This window comes from Hirundo rustica, chromosome 3, assembly GCF_015227805.2.
Source record: "Hirundo rustica isolate bHirRus1 chromosome 3, bHirRus1.pri.v3, whole genome shotgun sequence".
NCBI lineage: Eukaryota > Metazoa > Chordata > Aves > Passeriformes > Hirundinidae > Hirundo > Hirundo rustica.
Window position 1 is genome coordinate 56,631,633 of NC_053452.1, and position 26,476 is coordinate 56,658,108.

The 26,476-nt window shown below is 38.5% G+C and overlaps 1 protein-coding gene across 4 annotated transcripts in view; it reads left to right on the top strand.

Annotated features, from left to right (window-relative positions):
- RGS17 (regulator of G protein signaling 17) overlaps positions 1-26,476 on the top strand; it is a 72,785-nt gene that overhangs the window by 17,161 nt on the left and 29,148 nt on the right. For all 4 annotated transcript variants that reach the window (XM_040060613.2, XM_040060617.2, XM_040060612.2 and 1 more), the window contains exon 2: positions 25,090-25,233. In XM_040060613.2, coding sequence (XP_039916547.1) covers positions 25,115-25,233 — 119 coding nt within the window. In that variant the 5' untranslated portion in view covers positions 25,090-25,114. The remainder of the gene's footprint in view (positions 1-25,089; positions 25,234-26,476) is intronic.

The window sequence follows — 26,476 nt, forward strand, 5'->3', positions numbered from 1 at the left end:
CAGTTATAACTTTCACAGTTATGCTTGTGTTTAATATTTTTTATGTTACAAAAAATATGACCATATGCAATAAGACTAACTTATAATAAATAACTGAACCAAAAGCTAAAAAAAAATGGTCAACTTACCAAAACTTACTATACCTACAGAAAATGTTGCTTAGAACAGACAGACTGCCAAGTTCTCTTCAAAGAACTGGACATCCTGAAAGGTGTTTATCCTTGCCTAGAAGTTTGGCAGCTCTGTGGTTATCCTAAACCTGTTATCCCATAGCTTCTTTCTCTTTTGTGTTTACTAGCTACACTATAATCAAGTCTCCTTAAACTTCACCTGGGTGAAAATACTTACCAAACCTGAATGCTGGGTGAACTAAAGACAGACCTTTTCTAAGCATTTCATCTAACACAGCTTTTGGTCAGGGCAAAGATGAACTCTTCTGAGAGTTGTATCAGACAATTTTGAAATTGTTGCTTTCTGTAGAAGAAAAAAACAACTTTTTTTTTTTTTTTTTTTTTTTTTTTTTTTTTTAATCTTTCAAGTGCCATGGGAACATCAAACAAAATCACTTGCTGGGGTCATGACCCATGCTGATGGAAGCAGAGTGTGGATGGATTTAGAAAACTCCACTTAACATTTCTGAATTACCTGTCAGTGCCTGGTTCCAGAGACCCATGGAAGGGAAAAGAGAATGTTCCCCTAGTCCATGAAATTATCAGTATGACAGGTGTCATATGTGGGAGATAAAAGCTGTTGTTTAAAAGCAATTGTGGGACTGATCAAATAATGCACATCAGTTTTGTTAATTCCGGACCTTAAGGGTTTCCTTAATACAGACAGGTACCTCCCACACAGCAGCTTAGAGAAATACTAATAGTAAACTTTTACAAGTTAAAATTTTTCTCTTGCCATATCCATTTCTTTTATATCTGTCATTGTCATCTTGTCCAAGTGCCTCAGAATCTTAAAGATCTTCCACTCAAGTCCAAGCTCATCTTTTTGACTATAATCAAAAAGAAAAACTCCTTTCTCCTCATTGTCAGTCACTGATTCTTCCACCTGGTTTTAGAAAGCAAGGTTCCCGATGAGCAGAAAAGGTACTTAACCCACCTCTCTTGCTTCCCCTGTTGGCTTTGTATCTGCTACGTCCCCTTTGATGCAACCTGCTCAAAGGAGAAGTCTGGAGCCACTCACTTCAAACCTGGAAAGATTTTTAAATCATATATACGTTTCATGAAATGGAAGAATTAAGCTTTTTGAGAATACCTGATATATATGATTTCACATCCTCTAGTGTCCAACTCCTATTGAAAGAAGAACCTTACTAAAAGACAATAAGCAATAATTTAGTCAGGTTTCTTAAATTCCAGGATAGTCCTCAGCTACTGGATTACCTTTCCTCTCCAGTTTGTTGACTATCTCTGATCAATGTGCTACAGGCACAAGTGGAACTTCCTTTGTTAGCTGTCTATTTGAGTCGTGAATGGCCAGCTGTTCTAGAAAGTTCAATGCTTATGTTCTTTAGTGGAATCTGAACACTTTCTCTTAAAACTCCTCTGGCTTATCTACTGAGACACTGCCAGATGTGAAGGGTTGCAAAAACTGAGAAAGTGTTCACATCTCCACAACCAGATTTTCTATTTAGTTAGTATAAACATTAACTCTATGCTGTTGGACTTTTTTTTTTTTTTTTTCCTTGAAGTAACTGACACATTTTAGAGAGAGCAGTGAAGATGAACACTGAAAGACAAATCAAAAAAAAACACCTGTGTGGTCTGTTAGGGGAATGCAACAGCAGAGAAGACTGCTAAAACCAAAAAGCAATAAGTGAGAGGGGTTTTTATTCTAGATTAAACTTTAATTATAAGGATTGCACCAGGAGCTCAGAACTTATTTCTTCAGTTCAAAAGCGTGCAAGCATCTTTGTGTGAATCCAAGAAGCAGACTGACCAATTTTTTAAAGGTTCTCATGAAAGTGACACAAATGGACAGAAATGGGAATAAATGAATAAATGGGGAAGCAATATTTCTATCCATTGCTACAGTAACTTAGATGGAAAAGAATATACCATTAAAAGTGAAACAGTGATAAAAGCATATCACTAGACCACTAACTTTGCCTTGCACTTTGTTGTAAAAGCTAGGGATCATCAGTCTGAGTGTTCTGAAAGCTTCTCCATTCATCAGGACTCAAAAAAGCAGTTCCTGCATTTTGTTATGAGTCAAGCCAACAAAATGTTTTTAATGGGCTTTCAGGCTTGATTTTGGAATTATCATAGTGTCACTTATGGTAAAACTAGAAAAAATAATAGCATCTGTCTTGAATATAGCCATCTCAGCCCCATTACACCATAGCAATGCCATTAAAAGCAAACTGGTTTTCCTGTCTTGTCTGCCTATTAAATTATCTTCCAAAGTGATAGCATTCTTACCAGGAAAATTTGCCAAGCATGTCTAAAGAATGATTAACTGTTTATATATTACATCAATTTCTCCATCTATTGCAGTTTCTGATTTCCTTTCATTTATGTCTTGAGCATCGCATCTAAAAAGTAATTTGTTGCCCCCATTTGATAAAAAACACACTCTGTATATGAAGAAAACTAGTGTTCAGCTTGCATCTAGGTTAGTATAAGATAGTTAGGAGATTATGGATTAGCGACTTGAAATTTAAAGAAATTCATCTTTTCAAGAAACTGTGGTATGTGAAGTATGTTGCCGGACTTTGGGTTGGGGTTTTGGTGTTTAGGGTTTATTTTAAACATCATCCTTCAACCTTTCCCAAAGGAAGCACACTGAAGTAACCCATGTAAACTGCAAGTGTGCCCACAGGGTAACTAATGTCAGCTGTCACTGAAGAAAATGTTCAAGTGTGCAATGGTGTAGATCATTTAGGATGGGATGGAAAACCCTGAATCTTTCATATCATTTTGGGGACCAAATATGACATGGTGCTGAAGAACAAAGTATTGTTCTCTTGAATTGAGTATTGTTCTCTGCAGTTCATCCCTCATAAAGTCACTTGAATTAATGGACTTTGATCACTAAACTACCAAAAAGGCAGAGCTTCAGCAGGAAACCAGACAGATTATTCCTGAAATCTGAGGTCAGTCTGTTGTAACTACATGGCTGCTGAACCTCACTGCCTCAAATCAGTTTTCTGACATGGTAAAGCATAAACCATCATTTTTTTTGCCAAGTGGCTGTGAGCTGCTCACTAGAGCCTCACAGCAGATATCTCTGCGACTGAAGGATAAGCACTCACTGGATAACAAGGGAGGACAGGGAGCAGAGAAAGGGACCTGAAAAAGCTGAGGCAACTGGCAGAACTGCTTTTGTAAAGGAAAACAAGTCCAGCACCTGCAAATCCCTGCATCATGGCATATGTCATTCTCTTGAGCAGGAGCAGGGAGTAAACTGTCCTCTGCACTTGCCCAGGAGTAATCCTGACTCATTTAGGAGACAGGGTGTTTCCAAGCTATTACATGGCTTTTGGTAGAATTAATCACTCTGCTTCTGCTTGTTCTTAGCAATTCGATATCTCATTATCAAAATTCTTGACTGTCAAGAAAATAAGACAAAAATCTGAGTCCTATACCATTTCCTCATTCTTTGTAAGAGTAAAATATGCAAGGAAAACATCCATTCTGTTTTAAGAACCTTGTTCCTCATTTCCCTGACCATAAAAAGAGAAGAAAAGAGGGAAAACCCACCAAAATTTTAATTGTATCCAATATGAAATATATTCAATTCTATCTGGAGACCTTTGGGCAATTCAAGAAAACCTTGTGTTCTGAATACTTACTCTGTGATTTCCTGTATAACTGCAAAATATCCTACCAAAACCTTACACACTTGCTTTTATGTTTAGATGGACAGTTACAGGAAACCAAAACTCCACTTCCTTCTGGGGTTATTTGGGAACCTGATGCGTATCTCATGTGTTTGGAATCTGATGGAAATGCTACGCAAATGCATAAAGCTGTTTTCTTACCAAAATGTGTCTTTGCAATGGGATAAGATGGAGTTAAACCAGAAATATATCTGGGCAGCTTTATTGGGTCACTGGTTGAAATGATTATTCTTTGATCTGCACTACAGCTGCTCTTTAAATTATGCTTCTTTTCCTACAGCTCATGTAAAGCTTTTGGTCACTGTTCACTTTCTCATTTAAAAATACCAGTTTACATAGCTTTTCCAGTTTATAAGTAAAAGGATGGTAAATGGCGCCTAATAATTTCTAGGTGCATTTATGATTCGGCAACAATAAAAAACAGCTATGCAAATAACAGATTTCTTGTGATTCCTTGCAAATTTCTTTCTTGTGAAAGAAATACCAGGGTAATTTCATAATCTTTGAACCACAACTTTTCAGATACCAGTCACTTTGTATCGCTCAGTTTTGCACCCCTGATCCATTCACTTGTCCAGAGAAGAAACCTTTCACCCAGTTCAAGTGCTGAAGGTGCAATCAAGACGAAATATCTTGGCATAACATGCAGTAAATGTGATTGTAGTCACTTTGTAGTCACTCATGGCTTTAAGCATGAAGAGGAGTAGTTTTTGTTATCACATATACAATCACATGATTTGTTTTTGCATAAACATAAGGTTTGCCATAAACATCAGATATTATAATTATTATATCAGGTATTATATAATTATACTATTATATTTCTCCACATACTTTTTGACTATATGATGCTACCTGACTGTGTGAAGCTCTAGCTTTTCCTCTCCATTATGCCCAAAGTGTCCCATTCCTTCAGTTCAATCGTCTACTTGTCTATTGGTGCACTCAAAAGGAACTGAGCTAGCTAGCAGAGGTAGCCTAGATGTCTGTAACAGAGGAGATTAAATTGCCAAAAAGTTCTAAATGTTGTCTGGTTTTTTTTGTTTTTTTGGTTTTTTTTTTTGTGAGATACTCAGAATAACCAATTTACTTCTAGCTTTCATTATTTGCTTTTGTACATACTATTGCCATTAAAATATGATTTTTTTTATTTTTTTTTTAAGTGGAAAAGCTTTGGTAACCTAAAAACCTTTCATTAGTATTCATTCTAAGATAAATACTAAGCTTGCTATGGGGGAACACTTTTCTCCTGTAAAATAACCAGGTATACGTAACTGAATCAGTAGCAATCAGTTGATTAGAGACAAAATTAAGGTATTTATTTACATCATAAAATGCAAGCAAATATGGTTTGGGTACAAGAAGAAGTCTCAGTGTGTTCGTTAAGTATTGGTTTGTCTGTTTTTCTTAATCAAGAATTTATAAATTCTATAGCTTGAGCTCTGCTTTCTCCTCTGAATTGTTTGCCCATTTTTAGCTATACTGCAACCATTTTCACCATTCATGTGGAGGCACTCAGGGTGTTCTCAGCACAAATGCTTGAAAGCAGAATAAATTGGATTCCAGAGGGGAATGAAACTTCTAAATCTAGAAAATTAGTGGTTTATAGGCAAGTAGGAAATGGATATTATAATAAATATTTGGTATTCTACTTTTCACTTGCTGGCATCTCTAGGAATGTGTTGACACAGAGTCTTGAACGATTCCAGTCTAGAGCCAGAAAGATCTGGCCTGTCCCAGGAGCATATTAATATTTTCAAAACTGTTTCTGCCCTGAATAGTAAAAAAAGTCTTAAACATAACCACCCTTCACACATGGGAAAATGTGGGTATTTGGTTGGACTTACTAAAACAAGGTTTTGTTATTCCTTTATTTCGATTCACAATACAGATTGATTAATTTTGAACCAAGGATTTCTTTTCATTAAAAGCTGCTCTTCATTGATACAAAACAAAGCTAACTAAACCCTTTCAGAGAGATATTTTGGCAAGTTCCAAACTTGCTATATAAGGGTTTTTTTGACAACATCTGTAAAAAACTTTTTTTCAGCAGTCAGTTTAGATTTTGACAATTGTAGTTTTTTCTAATAAATATTTAATTGAAAAATTCCTGACCATAACTCTACTAGATTGATGTGGGAGTTCCTAGAAGTTGGCACTGTGCAAAAGAAATACGATATTTGTGTAACCCAAGGAAGAAAAAAAAGCTGGGGAGTGAGGGCATAAAAATTAAGGTGATGTTTTCTCAGGCAACTTCTTCCCCAGAAGAATCTCTGAGGAGCAGAAAGCATAACTGATTTTGTTGGCTGTGACTGCAAGGGGAAGTAGCATGGCCGAACTGGGATTGCTTAATGCCCTGGCTATTTCCCTGGAAATGCCCTGGAAAGCATCTGCACACCTCTGCAGGACTCAGGATTTCAACAAGCACAATGCCGGTAAATAAAAGTTGAAATTTCACAGGAGACTGGTGTCATCAGTATCTCTTTTTGATGAAAAAAAAAAAGATTAAAATCTAGATTTTTATTTTCCCCATGGAATAGCCTTTGTGACAGTGATGCCCCAAAAAAGTTTATGTTCTGCTAATTTCAGGGTTCAGAGAAAACTCTGTGCATGAGCAGAGTTGCAGAGCTACCTGTTCCTCTTGAAATGCCTTAATAGAATAATTACCTTGCCAGTTACAAATTAGCCCTGCTTATAAAGCATCCCCCCCCTTTTTTAGGCTGAATTTTCAAGAAAAACAATGAGGTTGTTCTTTGCTGCCATTGCACCTCCCACCAGATTTATTACTGCTGCCTGGGCAGAGGCGGTGGCAAGGTGCACAGACAGCAGAAGTACTTGCAGCAGGAGCTGTACCTGTGGAGGTGGAAAAGGTGAAATCATAAGAACCGCATCAAAAGAGTTGGGTACATGTAGGATGAGTTGGAATTCCTGCACTCCTAGGAAGAGGAAATGAGATGCTGGAGAGATTTCAAACATTTTTATTCCTCCAAATCAAATCCTATTTTTTTTTTTCCTTTGTTCTTCTAGAGTACAGCAGGAGCATAGTGATTACAGTCTCCCTGTGCAATTCCACCTTTCTATCCAGAGAGATTTGGGGGCCAGATATAATTAATCCTTTTCTTGTGCACTTGAGAATGCCTTGGGATATTCTCCAAGTCTCATCTTCAGCAGACACCTTTGCTCCCCAAGGGGAATTTATTCACTGCCACGAATCACTCACTTTGAACATCTTAATCAATATGTTTCAAAAGAGTTTGAATAAATTATGCTGGGATTCTCTGGTGAATAATTCTTCATCTAAAAGAAAACAAACTCTCCTTGAGATGTGCATTGTGTGTAATTCCAGAGGAGAACTGAAAAAATCACAGACATACCCTGGATACCTGGTTCACTACAGCAGCTGCTCTACAGTGTGAATTTTAGGCAACAATAAAACAAAAAGATAGAAGATACTCAGGGTTTTAGTGTAGTGGCAGAGGTTGTTCTTTGAATCATAACAGCAAAAGTAGTCTCATTTGCATAGGTCTTGCTGACATTAAAGCCCTGGATGCACCAAGGTTATAACAGATCACTTTCCCAGCCTCAGCAGGTAATGGAACAAAGTCTGCAGTCTTGAACTGCTGAGTGAGATGTAGGTGGGGACAGAGATGGAATCAGTAGAAGTGCCAAAGTGGCTGGCGTTCCTGATCGGTGCAAGAACACCCAGGCCCTCCACACCTCTGCTAACGAAGAACACCTACAACAGACTCAACAGAGTAATTGCATTTACCACTAAACAAGATGATAAGAATTTGGCCTTTTGTCACTAAAATGTCAAGTTGTTAATACAAGTAATAGTTTCAATACAGGGAATTAAAATAATAAGTAATGAGAATAGGAAAGGACCCTCTCCAGTAAAATTATTCTTCTGGATTAATTTGAATTTGAAAAGAACACAAAACTGATTGAAGTGACTTTTTGAGCATCTTTTCTGTAACGTAAATCAACTTGCACAAAAATTAGAATTTCAATCCAACAGTAATCTGCCTTATTTAAATATTTGTGTTCATTTCAGATAATTGAAATAACTCTGCAAAACTTCTGACCTTTAATTATAACAACTCCAGTCGAAGTATTTCAGGCATTACTTGCAGAATAGCACCTTCCCGTTGCACCAAGATCTTCTTCCTGTGAGGCACTTTCAGTAATGGGACTTCAGTGATACATTGTGGGGTTTAGTCAGTGAGGGAAAAGCAGTACATCAGAGGAGATAAATCTACCAAATGCTCACAGCATTCGGGAAATTGATGAATCATGGCATCAGTGGCAGAAGCAGTCTAATATTGAACTGAACAAATCTGAGAGGAGGCAGGGAGAGGGGAGAATTCCCCCAATGAGAAACTTAGAACGTAACTAGTAAAATCTTTCCACCACTACCACACCGCTGGAAACCTTTAGTGTTGAAAAGATTCTGTTTTCCAGCAGTCACAGGGAAACTGATTTATCCTTGGCAGAACAACATTACATGTTGTTCTGTAATTTGCAGCAAGACACAACTTCCTGTTGGCTTCTGCAGAATCTTTTGTATTCCTGAACTATAAAACTCAAATATCTCTCAAAAAATTTGCCTAATATCTGCTATGAGCAGCAACATTTAATTTGAGTCCTTTTTTTCTGGGAAAAATGTCCAGTCATAGTTGTGAATATTACTGAGTAATTCACAAGTGTTTCAGGATAGAGTAGATTATTTTGAAGTTTTGTTTATGGATAAATAAATCACAAGTAAGATACCTGGTGAGTTCACAAGAACGTGAGCAAGAGTGTCCAGCAACGTCATCTAAATAATTTTTCGTAAGCCGTTTTTTGTTTCAGCTGAATTGCTTTCCTGTCAGAGTGCTTTTACTAATGGAGCACACAACTTCCAGGTTCTCACCTTTTTCATTAACTAGATTCAGGTTATCTGTAATGATTAATCAGCTTGAAAAGAGCTGCTTGCACCATGCCTTTAACCACTTCCTGCTTGTGATTGAGAGCACTGTCTTGACATGGGAGGGAAGGGCGGCAGATGTGTTTACATAAAAACAGGGAAAAAAATTCTCCCTCATGTCAGGTTCCTGCCTCCTGCAGTAAGAATTTCTTGTGGTCTTGTCTCAGCCTGTTTTGGGGGACCTCATTTCTGCAGTTCCCTCTGTGTAACAGCATCCTTCTGTGGGCTGGAAGCAGGGGTGGAGCCACATGCTGGGTTTGGAGGAGGGAGGACACGGAGGGACCTCTCAAGAGATGTTGACCTCGGCCAGGCAGCAGTCCAGAGATGACAAAGCAGTAATGGAAACTGTCACCCCAGCCTTAGAAGAAGAAGAGAGCTGGGCATCCTCCACTGAGAGCTGGAAGTCTGGAAATGGGAAAGGCTAATAGAGAAGTTTTAGATATTCTTTGATTTTGACAGGAGTCTGTGCTATTTGAATAGGAAGGTGGGCAGGAGCATTATGTTTCCAAAAGTAGATGGTAATAAAGAATCTGTCAGGTTTTATTATTTTTAACAACTCAAGTAGAGGTGGCTAATGGCCTATGGTATGCTCAAACTAGGAGCAGTGCACAAAAATAAGCCCCAGAAAAAACAAATTTTATAACAAGATATTACATGCAAGTAAAAATAGATTAAGGACTGGTCTAGATTTCAAAGGTAATTTGGGGAAGGTGAATTTAGATACAAAACCCCACTAGGAGTGCAATTTGAGACAAATCCCTTGGATTACTGAAAGATCTGTAATTGACTCCTATCAATATGTTTAATAGGCAAAGGAAGGTCCTCTGCCTGAAGTTTCAAATGATAAGCAGGACTCTGACTTCTGAATGCCATTCTACTTCAGCACTATTTCCAAATGCATTTTATTTATGTCCTTGTATTCCACAATGTCAAAGTCCACCATGGGCAGCACCACACAAACAATATGAATACGTCTGGCCAGTGTGGAGAAACCAAAGGAACTGTGTTAGATTTTGCCCTTAGGATGACTCTGCAAATTTTTGGAAATGTGATGAGCAGAAGAATGCTTTGTTACAGTGCAAGACAGCCCTGAAATAGAAGATGAACGGATTATTAACTGCAGGTATATGGTGTGCTCGGTTATCCAACACTGAATGTTGATGAACAGTTAGTGCTGACAGTATTTCAGAGAGAAAAGCAGTAGATAGTAACAAGTAACCAGAAACAGAATTGTCCAGGTGACTTTTCCCCTACAAGAGGACAGCTAGATGACCAAGAGAAGAGGTAACTAAACCCTGCCGTACTGCTGGGGGAAGCATTCCTGTTAGGGCCTGTATCTGTTATATGTGTAATATCTCTTTCTTTGTCTGTGAGTTGTGCTCCCTTCAGAAGAGGCTTCAGTTGGCCTCCAGTGGAATGGTAGTCCAGAGACCTCTGCCCCCACATGCTCTGTGGGTGTCACCTGTGCCTGCCCTATCAGCCCCACTTTGTTCCACATCTGTGAGCTCCTCTCTACAGTACAGGGCAATTCTTCTCCATCAGTTGTCTCCAAGCATAAATGAGTAGTTCCACTGGGACTTTTTTGTTCTTCTTGTGTGTAGTGTGGAATGAAGCCACTCCAAGAGATGTGTATTGGAATTAGCAAGGACTGGCAGAGTGGCATTAGGCATTCTGACCTGTGTCAAGTGAGCTGGGAAGAAATGCTGAGATTTGCTGTTTTGGTTGTGCATTCACTGAATGTACTAAAACTTTGCAAGAGGCCTGAGTCAAATATAAAACTTAACAGGGAAGAACAATTTCGTTTGAGAGCTCTTGAAACAAAGCAGTGGTCTCTTATATTGAGAAATATTGTTTAATGTCCCTCTCTTAGGCTTGTGTTCTTACTTGTCATTGCACTTAGTTGCACACCATTCAGATATCAACAAGGAAAGACATAAAGTAGAACTCCGAGGCTCCACAGTTGTGTTAAATATTCATCTTGTGTCTCAAAGGATAAGGATTTATTTAGCTGTAGCAAATGTAATATTTTTTACTCTGTGAAAAACTACCATGTCAGAGGAATCTCTGCTCCACATCCTGAAACCTTAGAAACCACTACTATGAAACAACCTTATGTCTAATACTTAAAACACAGATAGCTTTGTAATAAAATTAATTTCACGCAGTTTTCTGTGATTTTTGTATTTTTTAGGTTATTTTTCTAAAATCTTTTATACCTAAGGTTTTAGAGTATCGTCAGAGATCTCTCTTCAGAGTGAGAGCCTCATCTTCACTTTGCTTCAAATTAGAGAAATTTTAGGGGCTGATTCAGTACAGAAAGTACTACAATAATATGGATGTTTTTCAAAGTCTTATCATACAGAACATGTTGTATTTTTCGTAAGAGGAAATATATGTCTCAGTCCATAACAAGCACAGTGCCCTAATTTCCAGTTTGTTCACTCAACAAAAGCTTCATTATTCTTTTATTGTAAAGGGTTTTAGAAGAAAATGTAGAAGAAATTGCTATGGTAGAGATTTTAAAGCAACTGATTCCATATTGCATATAAATATAGAGCATACACTACCTTTTGACTCAAAAGAATCAGCTGAGGCAAATTAAAACAGAATAGAAATATTTTGACCTGAAATGAGAGCTAGGTGAGGCCCTTCAGATGGAAAATGAAATTTTTATGGCTTAAGTGACTAAAAAAAAGCCTAAAGAAACAATTTTTTCTAACTCTTGCCTTTTTTAAAAAGAGACTTAGGTAGTTTCTAACATTAAGCTTTCTCCTTAGCCTGCTGCAAATCTTGGTAGCTTCAACCATATTTTCTAATTTTATTGCATAGCTTGTTTCTCCTCCCCAAAGCAGCAGAAGAAACTGCACAATTGACAGGACTGAATCTAGCCTAAATACTCCTGACACAGGGAAATAAAACCACAGAGGGGTCTAGCTCCACTGAATTCAATGTAGCTGAGCTAGAGAGCAAGCGCTAGTCTCCTTCCACACCCTCTTCCAGCCTTTCTTCTTTGCCTCCATGACTGAAGGTAGCTCCTGGATCATGGATGTGGCTGGAAAAAACAGAAATTATTTGGTGGTGAGCTATCCAGAGCTCAAAGCTTTTCACCATTCATCTCGTTTCTGACTTTTCATGTTGTTTTCCCAACAGCTGATCCTTGCTGTGTCTGCCTTTCTCTCTCCACTGATTTCTTGTATGTCATTCCATTTCAACCAAATGACAGGTCACACTTTCAGAGACAGTCTCAAAGGCAGAAAATTAAGCCAAGTGCCTGGAAAAAATAAAAAAAAACCAAGTAAAGGACAGAGGCTCTACTGAAGCTTTTGTGGAGAGAATCACAGCTGAGTATCTGGGAGAGGGCAAATTGTGGGGAAGGTGGAGTTGCAGATAGCTGGATGGGCCAGATCTGCCATGACCATCATTTTTTTTTAATCCACTTAATGCTGTACTTAAACATACAGTCAACAGGCTTCCCAGAGCTCCTCTTGCACAGTTCTTTAAAATTAAAACATCACCTTGTCCTTTTATCATTGCAGACATTATTTTTCTAAAATTCAGCAAAATCCCCCTAAGTATATTTCACTGGCTAGAGGATGCATTTCTGTTTCTGCAAAGCTCTGGGTTTGGTGTTTTTTGGGGTTTTTTTTGTTTGTTTTGTTTTCTGGGTTTTTTTCTGTTTTTTGTTTTGGTTGTTTGTTTGTTTCTTTTTGTTGTTTTTGTTTTCTTTATGTTATGAAATATTGGGTAAAAGGCTGCCTCTGAACTTCCCTTGTGAAATCTGTCATCTGTGTAGCATTAAACAAGGACATCAGGCTGTACTGCCAATGAACAGAGCTTTTATGGGAGGGGGATTTTAAACCAGACGTTCACATCAAGCTCCACTCAGTCACGTGACAGCAGTGTTTCAAGAGGTCTTCTCAGCTGATCTTCAAAAACCTATCTTTTTAAGTTAAGTCAATTCGCTCTATCTCATTGCATACTCTGGTGGAAGAGCCGCTTTACTGCCTCGCTGTGCAGTGACATAGGTAGTGATTGCAGTCTGTGTTAATGCTCAGCATGAGAGCAGAGAACCTGTAAATGTACGGATATGACTATAGAAGTGAAAATTTCATACAAATTTTTCACGTTTCCAAAGATTTTGAAGGTTTTAAGTTTTTGCAGCATGTTTTCCGTCCCTTGTGGTTTAGCAGATTTTTTTTTTTTTTTTTTTTTTTTTAAACGTTGGTATAATAAAAAGATTATGAAAAACCATGAACTTCATATTATGGAAGAGTAGTTTAAAGTTCCATCCTTTAAACTTTATAAAAACAGAGCATTACAAATAGACCTTTTTATGTAAGACTCTTTTGTAATTCACTTATAAGTGGTATTCAAAAGGTTTTCTGTGTTTGGATGTATTTTGCTCTTTTCTGGTCATCAAATAATTTGCAATTTTTTTTTCTCTCCTTAAGCTTTGAAAAAATGCAGTAAGACCACAGCCTTCCCTAGGCACATATTGCTTCAAGTAAACATCATAGAAAGAAAAAGGAGAACAAATTAAATTCTGAAATATCACTTACTATTGTTGTTTGTCCTCTAAAGTAAAATATCCTTTCTGAGAAGGAAAAATGATGGATTGTTTCTATCAATTTTTTTATTTAGCATTTGTAGAAATTATAGAAAAAATAACTCACATGCTTGGCAGGGTAAAAAATGGGAGGAAAAAAAAGGAATAAAATCTTCTATATTGTTTTGCAATATTAAGTTTTCCATACAGCAATAACTGTCAGATTCTGCAGGAAAACATAATTTTTCTTTGCTGTTGGTGAATATGAAAATACATGCACAGCTTGCTATAAAAAATTTGTTTACTGGGATGGTTGGCATTTTGTATTTTCAAACTGACACATTAAAAAATGACCATGGGAAGAGAAAAGAGTGGAGAAGAAATAATTTGGTTTGTTTTCTTTCTCTGAACCTCCATACTTCCCCTCCAACACACAATATGCTAAATAGTTTTCCACAGTAGTTTCAGAACATCTTAAGCTCTCTGCCTCAGTGTGGTACTTTGGAAATTTCTATGAAATGAGAGATACCACTTAGACTGGTATTTTCTGTTTAATTTAGACTTTATATTTTTAGACTTCACGCTTGCACCAGACCTCTAAGTTTAGAGGAGGGAGACTGTGCTACAAGTGTTCTCTTGTGAGTGTCTATGGAGTAGCCATTCTTCCAGGCAAGGTAACAAAGAAGACACTAGTGAGCATTCAGGCAGCTGAGGCAGATGCTCAAGTGATGAAGTACACAAAGGAGGCTGCAGCTTTCTGCATGGGAATCCTTTCCAGCAAGAGAAGGGATAAAATGAGGACAAGAGAAAGGAAACTTGCTTTGTCTCTCTGAAAAGACAGTAAGCTCTCAAATGCTGTTATAGTGGCAAGGAGATTTCACCTGGAACTCTGCTTTTGGGTTTGTTCATTTTTTTTTTTGTCCGCAAATCTGTTTTTATTTTCTGTGCTGCCTAGTGAGATGTAGTGAGTCTTGCTGCAGCAGCATTAGGCACACATCTCTCTTGCTCTGCAGATTATCAGTTTCACAGCAGAGCTGGCAGACACCGTAGCCAGGCAAAGAACGTGACCTCAGAAGAGGGAAGGAGGCCATGGGAAATGAACTGAGCTAGGACACTGGTACAGATCAGGAGAAGGCAAATAGTCCCATGAAATCCTGTCACATTGGCTGAGTGCATCCTGTACCACTGCCCTGGGTTGTTGCAGGTGAGTACAAATCAAGGTTTGAAGAGCATAGTGCCATAATTTTTAAAAACCCTGTTCTCTGCTGTCAGAGAACCTTTGATGCAAACAGCCTCAGGGCCTAGACTGGTGGCTTCCACCCCACAGGGGTGTGTTAGGCTTGGGGCATGGCTTGTCTTTTCCATCAGATCTAGGTAGAATTTTTATATATTTGACCACAACAATGTTGTTGCTGAAATGTTTGTTTTGTTAGCATATAAATATTGTTCAAGACACACAGTAGCTGAAAGCTGTGTGCCTGGTCTATATATTAAAAAGTCTCCCATTAGAAGTTTGGCTTTTCAAGCCATATAGTTTGTGTTGTCCCAGACATCCACTCTAATTTCTTGCTCCAAAATGGTTCTAACCCAAGATTTAGTCAGGTAAATTCATGGTTTTTTCTTCCATCCTTATTTTTTCATTGTCTTCCCATTTTCCCACTCCAGTCAGCTTTTTCCTGGTAACTTGCTGGTGGCTGTGATCAGTCCCCCATCTCTCTCTGCACTGGTGAAGCCCCAGCCATGTCCCAAAAACAGCTGTAAGGGACACAGAGCTTGGGGGAGGGAGAGCACCTATGTAGCAAAGCCTTGAGGAAGTATGTGTCCACAGCACTCACTCCAGCACATGCATACATCCTGAACCCTTCTGCTACTGAAGAAGAGGGCCATATTCTTTTAATGAGTGGGAAATCCTCACATGTGATAGACCATGAGGGATGTGATGCAGATCACCTCTGTATCAGCAGATGGAAAAATGAGTGTTGCCATATGAAACATGCAGGTAAACGAAACAGCACTCAACACAGAACAAGCAAGTACGGTGGAAGATTCAGACAGTAGAAATACAGGATTTCAGACAAAAAAAAAAGACTTCCCCAAGCATGGCAACAATGGCTAATAGCTAATTCTAATAGCATGTGCCAGCATGGTGAAAAAGAGCACGTCCCTTGCACATAGCAGAACTGGTCTCCTCTTATTTCCTCAGCAGCAAGCATCAGCACTGTCTATAAAAGTACGAGTACCAGGAGCTTGCTATGAGTTTAACAGAAGTAGCAAGGCATGTGAGAGAGACGTGGAGATTCACTACAGGTGGGTAGGCACCAGCCTGGCCACTCTCTGCCAAGGGCAAATATTTTTTTAGTTCTATGATCATGAAGTTCATAGAAACTGTAATGTGAGCAGAGCATGGCACCTAGACAAGCCCTGCCCCTGCCTTTCAGGCTGGAAGCAGCCTATCTGAATGTAGTGCTTGCATTCACCTTCTCCCACTGTTCCAAGCCATCAGAAAGACTTTAAGACTTCATGCCACCTTCTGCTTCTCTCCCTCTGTTATACCATATTAAACAAATACCTTCACTACACCATCATCTCTTAATTTTGTTTATACTTATTGTTGTATTTTATTTTTTTCCTTTTGAGGGTTACTGAGGAAAGGAGGGCTAGAACACACAGAAATCATGTCAGAAGATATCTCAGAAGTCAGTCAGTGTAACTAAAATCAGCATGACTACCAAATATTGATTTATTTCAAAAAGCCTCTAGTCAGGAAGCCTTTTTGAAGCTCCTGTTCAAAATTTGAGACTTTCATTTTGAAAAGGAAATTGAAAAAATAAAGGGCCTTTGTAGTAGAGGACGCAAGTCTTCATCTTACAGTGAAAATGTGGATTCTGTCATTTCAGAGACTACAGACATGTCCAAGGTGGTTTTGAGAAAAGCTCTTCTCACATTAAAACAATTTTCCTGATCCTTTCCTTTGTCTTTCAGCCCTTAGCAACATGTGCACCACAAAAGTTATGTGCACTTATTTGATTAAAAGTTGCCATTTCTGCAGATAAAAATTTTCCAGAATGGTCTTATCTGCAGAAAAAGTACTTCACCAACAATAAAGCTTGTTTGACGCTTGTATTGCACCTGCAAATCTGTTTAGCCTATGTTGGACACAAATTCTTGTGCTATGCCTATGACTTTTTTCTTAAATTTCTGCTGAAATTTATACAGAATCTTTGCAGTTCACATAACCCCCAAATGACAGCTGGCTTTTTATACACAGAAAAGGCTTTGAGCACAGGAAAACTTATTTAGAAATTACAACGCTAATGCATAAAATGAAGCTCTCTGGGTTCTCAAGTGTCTTCTTAGTGTCCTCTTTATGAGGAATGTCAGAGATCTTAACAAAACACTTATTCTCAGTAATATGTCAAGGTCTGTATTTCCCCACTGTAAGGAAATTATCTTCTCAGCTTTTTAAAGTGTACTTGCTTCATGTCAGTGGAAGCCATGCTAGCTATAATGAATAGTTACATAGAGGTCATGTAAACAGGATTTTTAGATCTTTTTCAAACAAATGTTATTAAAAACAATACACTTAAGAATAAATAAAAGGTTTCCTGAGGAGTTTTACATTTTGCTTTTTATAAAATGTTCCTGAAGACTGTAAAGTGCTCTTAATCATAATTTTAGTGCAGCTTCTTAAAAACCACATGCAGCCATCTCAAACTTTTCAATAATGCATTACTGTCAGGTTTAGTGTTTTGTTACTGAACAAGAATATCTGATTCAGAAGCACAAATATATATCTACTTGATGATGTGAAGATTTAAGCAAAGCTTCTTCAGGATACCAAGTTCACCATAACATAACAAAAAGAAATCTCAGACATCATTTATGAGTACAGAAGGTGTCTGGCAAAGTCATAAAAAGAATATTACTGTACAAAAGACAAGGATTTCATAGTCTTCGGCCAAATTGCACAGTTTCAATTTAAATGAACATTTGCATAAGAGTGTTCTACCCTAAATAAAACATTTAATGTCTGAATACTTTCTGCCAGTTTTCCACTAGATTTTTTTTTCTTTTTATCCTATCCTATAATGGATAGAATTTCCACTTTATCACCTTCTCAGGGCTTGCTGTGAAAGACTTTAGAAAGTCCTACATCTCCAGGTCAAAAGACCTGATGGGAGAGAGATGGCAGTAGTAGATCACGTGTCTTGAATTTTTTATTTTTTCACAGAATCACAGAATACAGAATTTTTTAAGTTGGAAGAGACCTTCAAGATCATCGAGTCTAACCCATCTCTAATACCTCAACTAGACCATGACACCAAGTGCCACATCCAGTCTTTTTTTAAACACTTCTAGGGATGGTAACTCCACCACCTCCCCAGGCAGAACATTCCAGTATCTTATCACTCTTTCAGCGAAAAACTTTTTTCTAATGTCCAACGTCTATCTCCCTTGTCGCAGCTTGAGACTGTGTCCTCTTGTTCTGTCTGTTGTTGCCTGAAGAAAGAGACCAACCCCCAGCTGACCACATCCGCTCTTCAGGAAGTTGTAGAGAGTGATGAGGTCACCTCTGAGTCTCCTTTTCTCCAGGCTAAACAACCCCAGTTCCCTCAGTCGTTCCTCACAGGGTTTGTGCTCCAAGCCCCTCACCAGCCTCGGTGCCCTTCTCTAGACGCACTCGAGCATCTCAACGTCCTTCCTAAACTTTTTTGCTGAGTTTCAGTAACTAAATGAAGAGCAAGATATTTTGCTGTAGATGTTCAAGTCCTTAGTTCTCCAAAAACAAAAGTCAGTAACTTGCAATAACCTGTTCTCTGAGCCAACAGGTATTCAAAACCTATGATGTCAAATGTTCAAGATAACTCCATTGCCCTTCTTCTGGTAGATTCCTTCTTCTCCATTACTTTGTATGAATTTATTTGTAAAGTACTGCATGGCTTTCAGGATTTAGCAACAAAAAGAGAATGTACCCATGTGGAGATTTCTCTTGTGCAGAGTGAGTAGTGTGAGTGCCATTGCTGTAGGGTAGCTGTCAAGTGGTCAGCAGCACTCAAATGGGTGCCTGTGGTTCTGCTGTCTTGATTTTGCTGTTCATTCAGCATTGCAAGGGGTGCATGGAAATCTTTGTAGCTCAGAGACAGCTGGTAAAATCTTGTGGTCTGTCTTCATTTATCTTGTGGTACCTTTAAAACACTCCTCCAAATGAATTAATACAGCACAAATAAAAAAAATCGATGTTGTGTTAGGGCTGTCTTTGCATTGCAAGTACAGCACATGCATCGATGATATTATTTAACTGGCAGCTGTATCCAGACTGTGTTGCATAGTTCTGTTACTCTAGAATGTCTGTTCTTAAAAACCCTGTGGATTTAAAACAGATAGCATATCACACTGGATTTAAAAGAAATAGCACATCACAGATCATTGCAGCATTCCCTGAGGGTTTTTGATTAGTGTTTTGAGTTTAAAAAGTGGTCTATAAATTGACTGACTGCTGAAAAAGACCTGACTATTTGGAAAAAAAAGCAACAACAACAACAACAACAACAACAACAACAACAACAAAAAGTCAAGAGTATTTCAGGGTTATCTTTGTCACTCTCCTGCTGGCTATTTTAGGAAATTAAAACCCAAGCAACCAATCAAAATCTTGTAAAAGCCATCCAATTATTCCCAAACAACTCATTTTAAAAATTCAAGGAAGTGTTCTAATAAACATTGAGATTTTCCAAATACATGGAATATATTCTAAAATGGTAGTTTGAAGTCTTGAATCCACAGGATTCAAAGCTTTCCTCAGTCTACACTTTGGTTCTCACAGTGAAGTCTGGATGGGATCTTAAATAGATATTGTCTACCTTAATACTTAGGTTTTAAAGGCTTTCAAAATCCCTAAACTTAAAAACAATCCTTGTTAAGAATCAAGTGAATGCCACTAAAGACAATGAAAACAAGTATGGTTGAGTGATAGATAGAGTCACATCTAGGTCTGAAATAAATTGGCATATAAAGTACAAATTTATATAAACTACACAGTTGAGGTTTGGGTCCTTTATTTTCAAAGTCAAAAGAAGTACAGCAGTGTGGGAGAACTGATGTGATAGATCACAAAAAAGGAGATATTTTAAGGGCTAAGTTTCTTGCCTGCAGAGTAAATCACCCTCTATATCCTTAAGTCATTGACTGCACCTTTCTCTTGCAAGGTGATCTTTCTTGCCTGTTGTAAATTTTGAAAAAGGACAGATTGCTCTAGCTGATTCTGCACCAGTTCTGTCCCAAAATCTTGGCCATTATGTGTCCTGCCTGCAACAAAGACAAAATACTTCTTCCTTGCTGTATAAAATGGTGTGTGTTTATCCTCACTCTTAGATGATCTCTCTCTTTCAAAACAGCTGTTAGATAATGGTTCCAGAAGATAAGATAGAAACTCTTCTCAATCCCCTGTGGAGTTTCAAGATGTTTCTAAGATTTCATAGCACAGGAGCTTCTCCAGGGAATGCTTTCACAATGCTAAGAAGGGGACAGAAATTATTACAGGGGAGTCATGTGCAAGGGGAAGCTCCAAAACAAGCAAAGAGGGCCAGATGGGACCAGTGCCTAAAGTTCAGAAAATTGCAGTACTGTAATGACAGCCTTTTGAGGCTAGGGGAAAAATATCTATTAAAAAATATATATATATTTAAAAAAAAAAAAAACAAAACCCCTCTTTATCAGAAGAGAGACATCAAGTTAAATGATTGAAATTATGCAGCCTGTGTTTTTTGCCATGTCCAATACTTTGGGAATCTCTGGGGAAAACACTTTAAAACCTGTCTAAAACTTAGCACAAATCCTACAGGAGGTAGAGAGTCAGGGAAGTGCAGCAATTCAGAAATTGCCTTCTTTTTATTTTTTAGAGGTACTCTGTGGAATTTGAAGGAACTACAGTCTGTATTCAATAGGGCTTCCCAGGTATAAATGTAATAAGCCAAATAATTCTTCCATCAGTTATTTCTTTTGAGCAGTCTTCCCAAGACAGTGCGCTTTGCACAAGGGGATTTCTGTAATAATTACTCCTGGGAACCCAGTTGAATAAGTGGTAATTACACTATCTAAACACAGAAATAGATCCTTCTGCCATTGGTTCCAGAACTAATAGGAAACCTTAGTCCAAATTTCTAAGAGTATTTTAGCATTCATGGTCTTCCAGCACTGCGAGATTGAAGATATACACAGGGTTGCACAGATTTTCTTGCTCTGCAGCTTATAAAAGCCACCTGTCTCATAACTGGTAAAATAAACAGCAGCTGTACCCTTGGGTTCCTTTCCTCAGCTACAGAGTAGGACCAGCAGATGTTCTGCAAAATGAAGTCCTCCATGATTATGGGATTGCTCAAAGGGCCATAATACCAACCCACCTCCAAGAGAATGAGTCAGTCAAGCAAGCTCGAATACTATTCCTATTTCCTATCAGTACAAGCAGAAATCATAACACAGTTAGTAAACCATGCCACTAAATGGAGGCAAAGAACCAGATGCAAAACTAGCAGAAGAAATTAATGCCTTGTGATGGTCTGAGAGATCATATGTAGCGTGCCAAGGAGAAAAAGCATTTCCTTGGACAAAAGTCCCACCTTCAACACCCGGTACTTTTGCCAAGCTAGAGGGTCTCGGGAAGAGTGAAAATGGTGAAAAAGCTAAAAGGCAAACTGAGGTCTTGTACTATCTGTACTATTCTAAAAGGTCTACTCAGAATCAGTTCACAACATTCTAGTCCTTTACAATTACGTACTAACTTTCACACTTTGGAAAAATTGTTCATCTCAGCAGAGTGACTTGCTGAATCAAAGATTCTAAATTTCTTTTTTATGCCTTGGACCATGGCACCAAATATAAACCTTCTGTCTACTCAGTCTCTAAATATAGTCAAGAATTAAGATATTCCTGCTTCTGCATCCTAAATAATCTAATGGAATCAATTACTGTTTTGCGTAGATGGCATCTGGTATTTGCAAATAAAACAGGAAACATGAAATCCAACCAAAATAAGCATGAAACTAAAGTTTCCACCCATTCAACTACATCCTCAGTAAATGTAATAATTTTGCATCACAGGGTGGGTTTTTTCCTATTTCTTATAGACTTCAGCCTAAAGCTCTCTGAGAGAAAGTAACAGAAACAGAAGAACAGAGCTGATGACTTTGACTTCAGCCACTAGTTAAGCCAGTGAACACTTCATCTATTCACTGAGAACACTGTCCCATTGCTTGGAGTTTCAGCCTCATGCTTTTATTGAGCAGGGGAGCAGTCATGCCAAGCAAAATCACTTTCTTTGTACCATGAGACACAGCAAGGTTCAGAGTGAACACCGATGTCAGCTGTGGAAAGGAGAGAATTGATTATATACAACTTTTTCCCACTGTGCCACTAAGATCTTTGTCCATTATATTTGGAAGATAAGGATAATCCCACTGTACATTATCTGTGTTTACAACCCATTTCAAAATATATCCCACTGCAGCACTTTGCTGGGTTTGCAATTAATGCTTTATTGTGCTAGAGCCAGAATCTCCTTGGATGTACATACAGGATTTGGGGATGATGCTCACTCTTTCTTCCTCTCTTCCTTCCTCAGGAAAAAAAAATCTTTACTGTGAGAGGAAAAAAATTCTTTACTGTGAGAGTGGTGAGGCTCTGGAAAAGTTTGCCAAGAGAAGTTGTGGGTGCCCCACCCCAGCAGGCCATGTGGGATGGGGTATTGAGCAACCTGCTCATGGCAGGCAGACTAGAACCAGATGATCTTTCAGGTCCCTTCCAACCCACGCCGTTCTATGTGACTCTATGATGCCTTTCTTTTTTTTACTTCCCCTCCCCCCAAATACAGCCTAAATAGATAAAAATAACTTTACCTGCAATCAAGGACTGCCCTCTTCCTTCACTAAATAATGCATGGCCAGAAAGGAGATGGGTTGTGCGCCTCCCCTTACTCCAGAGCTGTTAAAACATAGCAAAGCAAGCATCTCTGCTCTAAAGACTGGCTAGACTGGCTCTGAGCAACCTTGGAGGAAGCCATTTCTCCTGAAATGCTCCACAGTGGAGAGCTGTATTTCCTCACAATTCTGTGTCCTGCCAGACTTGCAAACCTCTGAAACAGTTGGCCTCAGTAGTTCATACCAAAGGATGAATGCTGGAGACTTTTCAGTGGTTGAGGTTGCTGGGCAGGATTAAAGGTGTGAACCATTCCTGTGAAACCCCACTTCTGACAACATTCTGTGTGTTGGGAACTGCAGTTGTAGATTTTACCTTTCTGCAGCTGCATAATTCCCGCCCATTTCACCATCACTTGTTGACAGTGTGAGCAGGAATGGAAGAAAGTGGTCCCCAAATTCTCCTTGCCTGCCTGATGTTCAGTTTTCTCCCCTGCTCTGTCCAAGTGCTCACATCTTCCCAAGGTAAATGAGAAAGTCACTTGAAGCAAGTTAAACCTATTTTTTTTTCCTTTTCCTTCTAGATTAAATTTCAGTCATGCCTATTCTTTTATCAGATTCACCAGGTACCTGTACAAGTGCTGGTGCCAACACAGAGAAGGGGGACAGCTCAGGTGAGGGAATCAGTGACCATGAATGCAGGAGAAAGAAAGAGGTATATTTATTTTAGTGGTAGCAGCATCTTGTGGAGTGGTAAAGTTTTTGTGAAACTACAGTGAAGTCACCAACTGTCATCATCATCGTCTGAATGGATAACCTTCACCCTGTCCCCTTTATTTATAGTGCCACATATTCTAGCCAATGTACATTTTTTATATATATAGATAAAATGGTGAAAAAATATTCAGGTACACAGGTGGAATGAATGGGATTACAGCCCAAAAAACGCCTAAATATGAGTAACTTACTGGTTTTGGAAAAAAATAATTTTTGTTTGTTTGTTTGTTTTTGTACAAATATTTCTAGAATCAGTATCTTACTTTAAAGAAACAAAAGTTCTATTCGAAACTTGCTGGAAAAAATACCAATTCACAGCATGGCACAGCTATCTATGAAATAATTTAGCTGCATCATGCACAGTCAGCAGAAGTTCTGCACTGTAATTTGAAGAAAGAGACTTCATACAGTCACTTACTCTCTGAGCTACATATAATGCTTCACCAATTTTCCTTCCTTCCTATCTGTCGAAAAAATATGGGCAGTTATCCAGTTACACCAGAGCACCCCTTGTAAACACCAGAAGTTTGCATCTGACATGAAAAAAAGGTGTGGGTTTTGTTTGCATGTCATTTTAATTTTCAAGAGCAGCTATAAACCATAAGTAATGTCAACAGCATAAGCAGGTGCACTACCAGTGATAGTTAAATGGTTCTTCATTGTTTGATTTGACCAAACACTTCAGAAATTACTTGATTCTACTCAGTGACAGTATACGTGGAAAAGGAAGGTATGCAAGAAGCCAGAATAACCACCAACCTTGAGTTTTAGAGCATGAGTGTGAGTTCTGATGCTTAGTATCCTTGTTGTGTGTGGTTGTGTGTAAGCCGTCTAGAAGGACACTATTGCAGAATAAAAACCTCAGAAGTTTTAGCAACCATGTGAATGAAAACTCACAGCTGCTGCTTGAGTGCCTGTAGAAGAAGTGGCATGTCTCTTGTTTGTCTGTGCATGGTGTACCCAGGTGGCAAATCAATTAGAGTTTGCCTTTCCCCAGCACTCCTGGTTGTAGCAGGCTGCCCTGGGAGTGTGGAGCACGGTACACGCTGCTCACACCAGGCCATCTCTATCTGCTTCTGTTTCAGACCAAGCTCCTCCCCACAGTAATCTGTTGGTACTTTTTCAAAGGCAAAAGGACTAAATTTTACTCTAATTTATGTGGTTTTACTAGCCATTACTCTGAGAAACTTATAGTTGTTGTACAAAGACGTGAGTCATTAGAAGGACCGTGACATCTAAACCTTCCTAAATAATGTAACTTAGCAGTAAATGTTTAACTTCTTTTGAAGACTTCGATAATGCATAGTATGCTACTTCCAGCTGCATATTTTTAGTCACTGGAAGGAAAAAAAAAATCTTGGCCTAATAAAACCTAGGAAAAACTGGCAATGAGCAAAGAAGGTCTGTGGCCAGAAAATATTCTCAAAGGTGGAAAAGTCTTTTATAAATACATATTTATTATTGATTTTATTTAATAAGAATAACTCTTAAGTAGAAAGACTCTCAATTATGACATATAAAAATCTTGGCCCTTGCCAGACAGCTGCCCTTGATATAATATCACTTACATCATTGGTCCAACGTAGGTTAAAGAAACCAAAAAGTAAAAAAAGACAGTTTCCAACTCCTGTTTAAGGTAAATAACCATCCTGCTGTATTTTTAGCTATATATTTAGTACGAAGGAAACAGCTCTGATAATCCTATGGTAAGGAACAAGGCAGTCTCTCCCAAGTGCTACAAAAGCTGTATGGCTTGCTGTTAAAAACACTGATAATAAACAGCTCTCTGAGTCCAGCCAAAGCAGTGAGAGTGGGCGTGATTCAGCGGCACAGGAGCGTAAGCCTGTCACTGAGATGTGGTCTTCTGGAAACTCCTTTAACACAATGGAACTATTTCTTGGCTCGCTCAGTCGATGGTCAAGTGCTTTTGTTGCCGTGAGCTGTGAGAACCAGTTTTATCAGACATTGCTGTAGAAATGTGAATGTGATTTATGACGGTCTGTAGTAATTCTGTACATCTCTTATGTCTGTGTTCTTATAGCCACTTGGGCACTGAAGTAGCTGAAATGAGAAAGAGGCAGCAGTCACAAAATGAAGGAACATCAGCTGTGTCTCAAGCACCTGGAAACCAAAGGCCCAACAACACATGTTGCTTTTGTTGGTGCTGTTGCTGCAGCTGTTCATGGTATGTCCTGTAGTATATTTGCTTCCATATCCACCACAGGTAAACTATGAGAATGGAAAGCACTGGGAACATGTTAAGTTCGGGGAGAGGAGACACAATTTAACTTTTCACTTAAAAAATTGATATTAATATTCCCTGGTTTGGTTGGATATCTTGTGATGGGGAAAAGGAAAGAATAGTAAATTCAAGCTATATTTATCCTACTTAAACCATAACTAAATGAGGAAATTTCAGGTGTAAAACTTATATTTATGAGTGAGAGACTCAATAATGACTGTGTTATAGATTGCATTCAAAACTTTTTTTTTCTGCTTGTACTTTTGATAGTGCAGTTCTAGACATTCAGGAGAATAAAAGGGAGATGGTCGTAAATGTGAATATGTGGTGTCCTGTTATATTACTAATATAAATCCTATAAATAAATTCCAATTTATCTTTTAAATGGAGTGGCGTAATTTTAGTGGCTGCCTTTTCCTCAACAAAGAGGTCCTTTTCCTCAACAAAGAGTTCACTTCTAAAGGCAAAGATTTAAAGTCAGTTTCAGAAATAGCTTTAAATTCTCAGTGTCTTGAGACGCATCAGATCTTTATTTCTTATTTTTATGAACACAGTATTGAATATAAGGTAAATGACATGCGGTACTGTTTAGAGCCTCTACATCATATTAGCCAGACAGTTTAGCTTTCTTGGAGTGACCATTCCTCTGTGTATCTATGTTATTTTCACTTCGGTCAGCCATCGGGCCGCAGTCTAAAATCTGAGGCTATTTGCTGCAGTATGTTTAAAAATACATACCAGCATATATGCACTAGGTACCAAATGAGACAGGTTTTTTCCAAGATACTGCCACATCATGGGGGCAGAAGCAGGGTGGACCTGCCTTGGCTGTTACTTCCAGTTTCACCTGAAGACGGAGTATATTTGGAGCAAGGATGAGCCAGACCCCAAGTTTTACCAAGTTACTTTGCAGTATGTTCAATCCATATTGAGAAATAGGTGGAAGTGTATTAAACAGGAAATAAAGAGAGAGTGTTTTGTCACTTTTCTCTCTGCTCTGGGACAAGGGCACAATATCAGCTATACTGTTACAGGCCAGAGATTCATTTACCTCAATATCCTGTTTCAGGAAGTGACCTTTATCAGATACCACAAGACAAGGACAAAACAAGCAGATATTAACCTCCTCAAAATACCCACAGTAAAACACCTCACGACAATTGCCAATCTGCAGCTTAGGGATTTC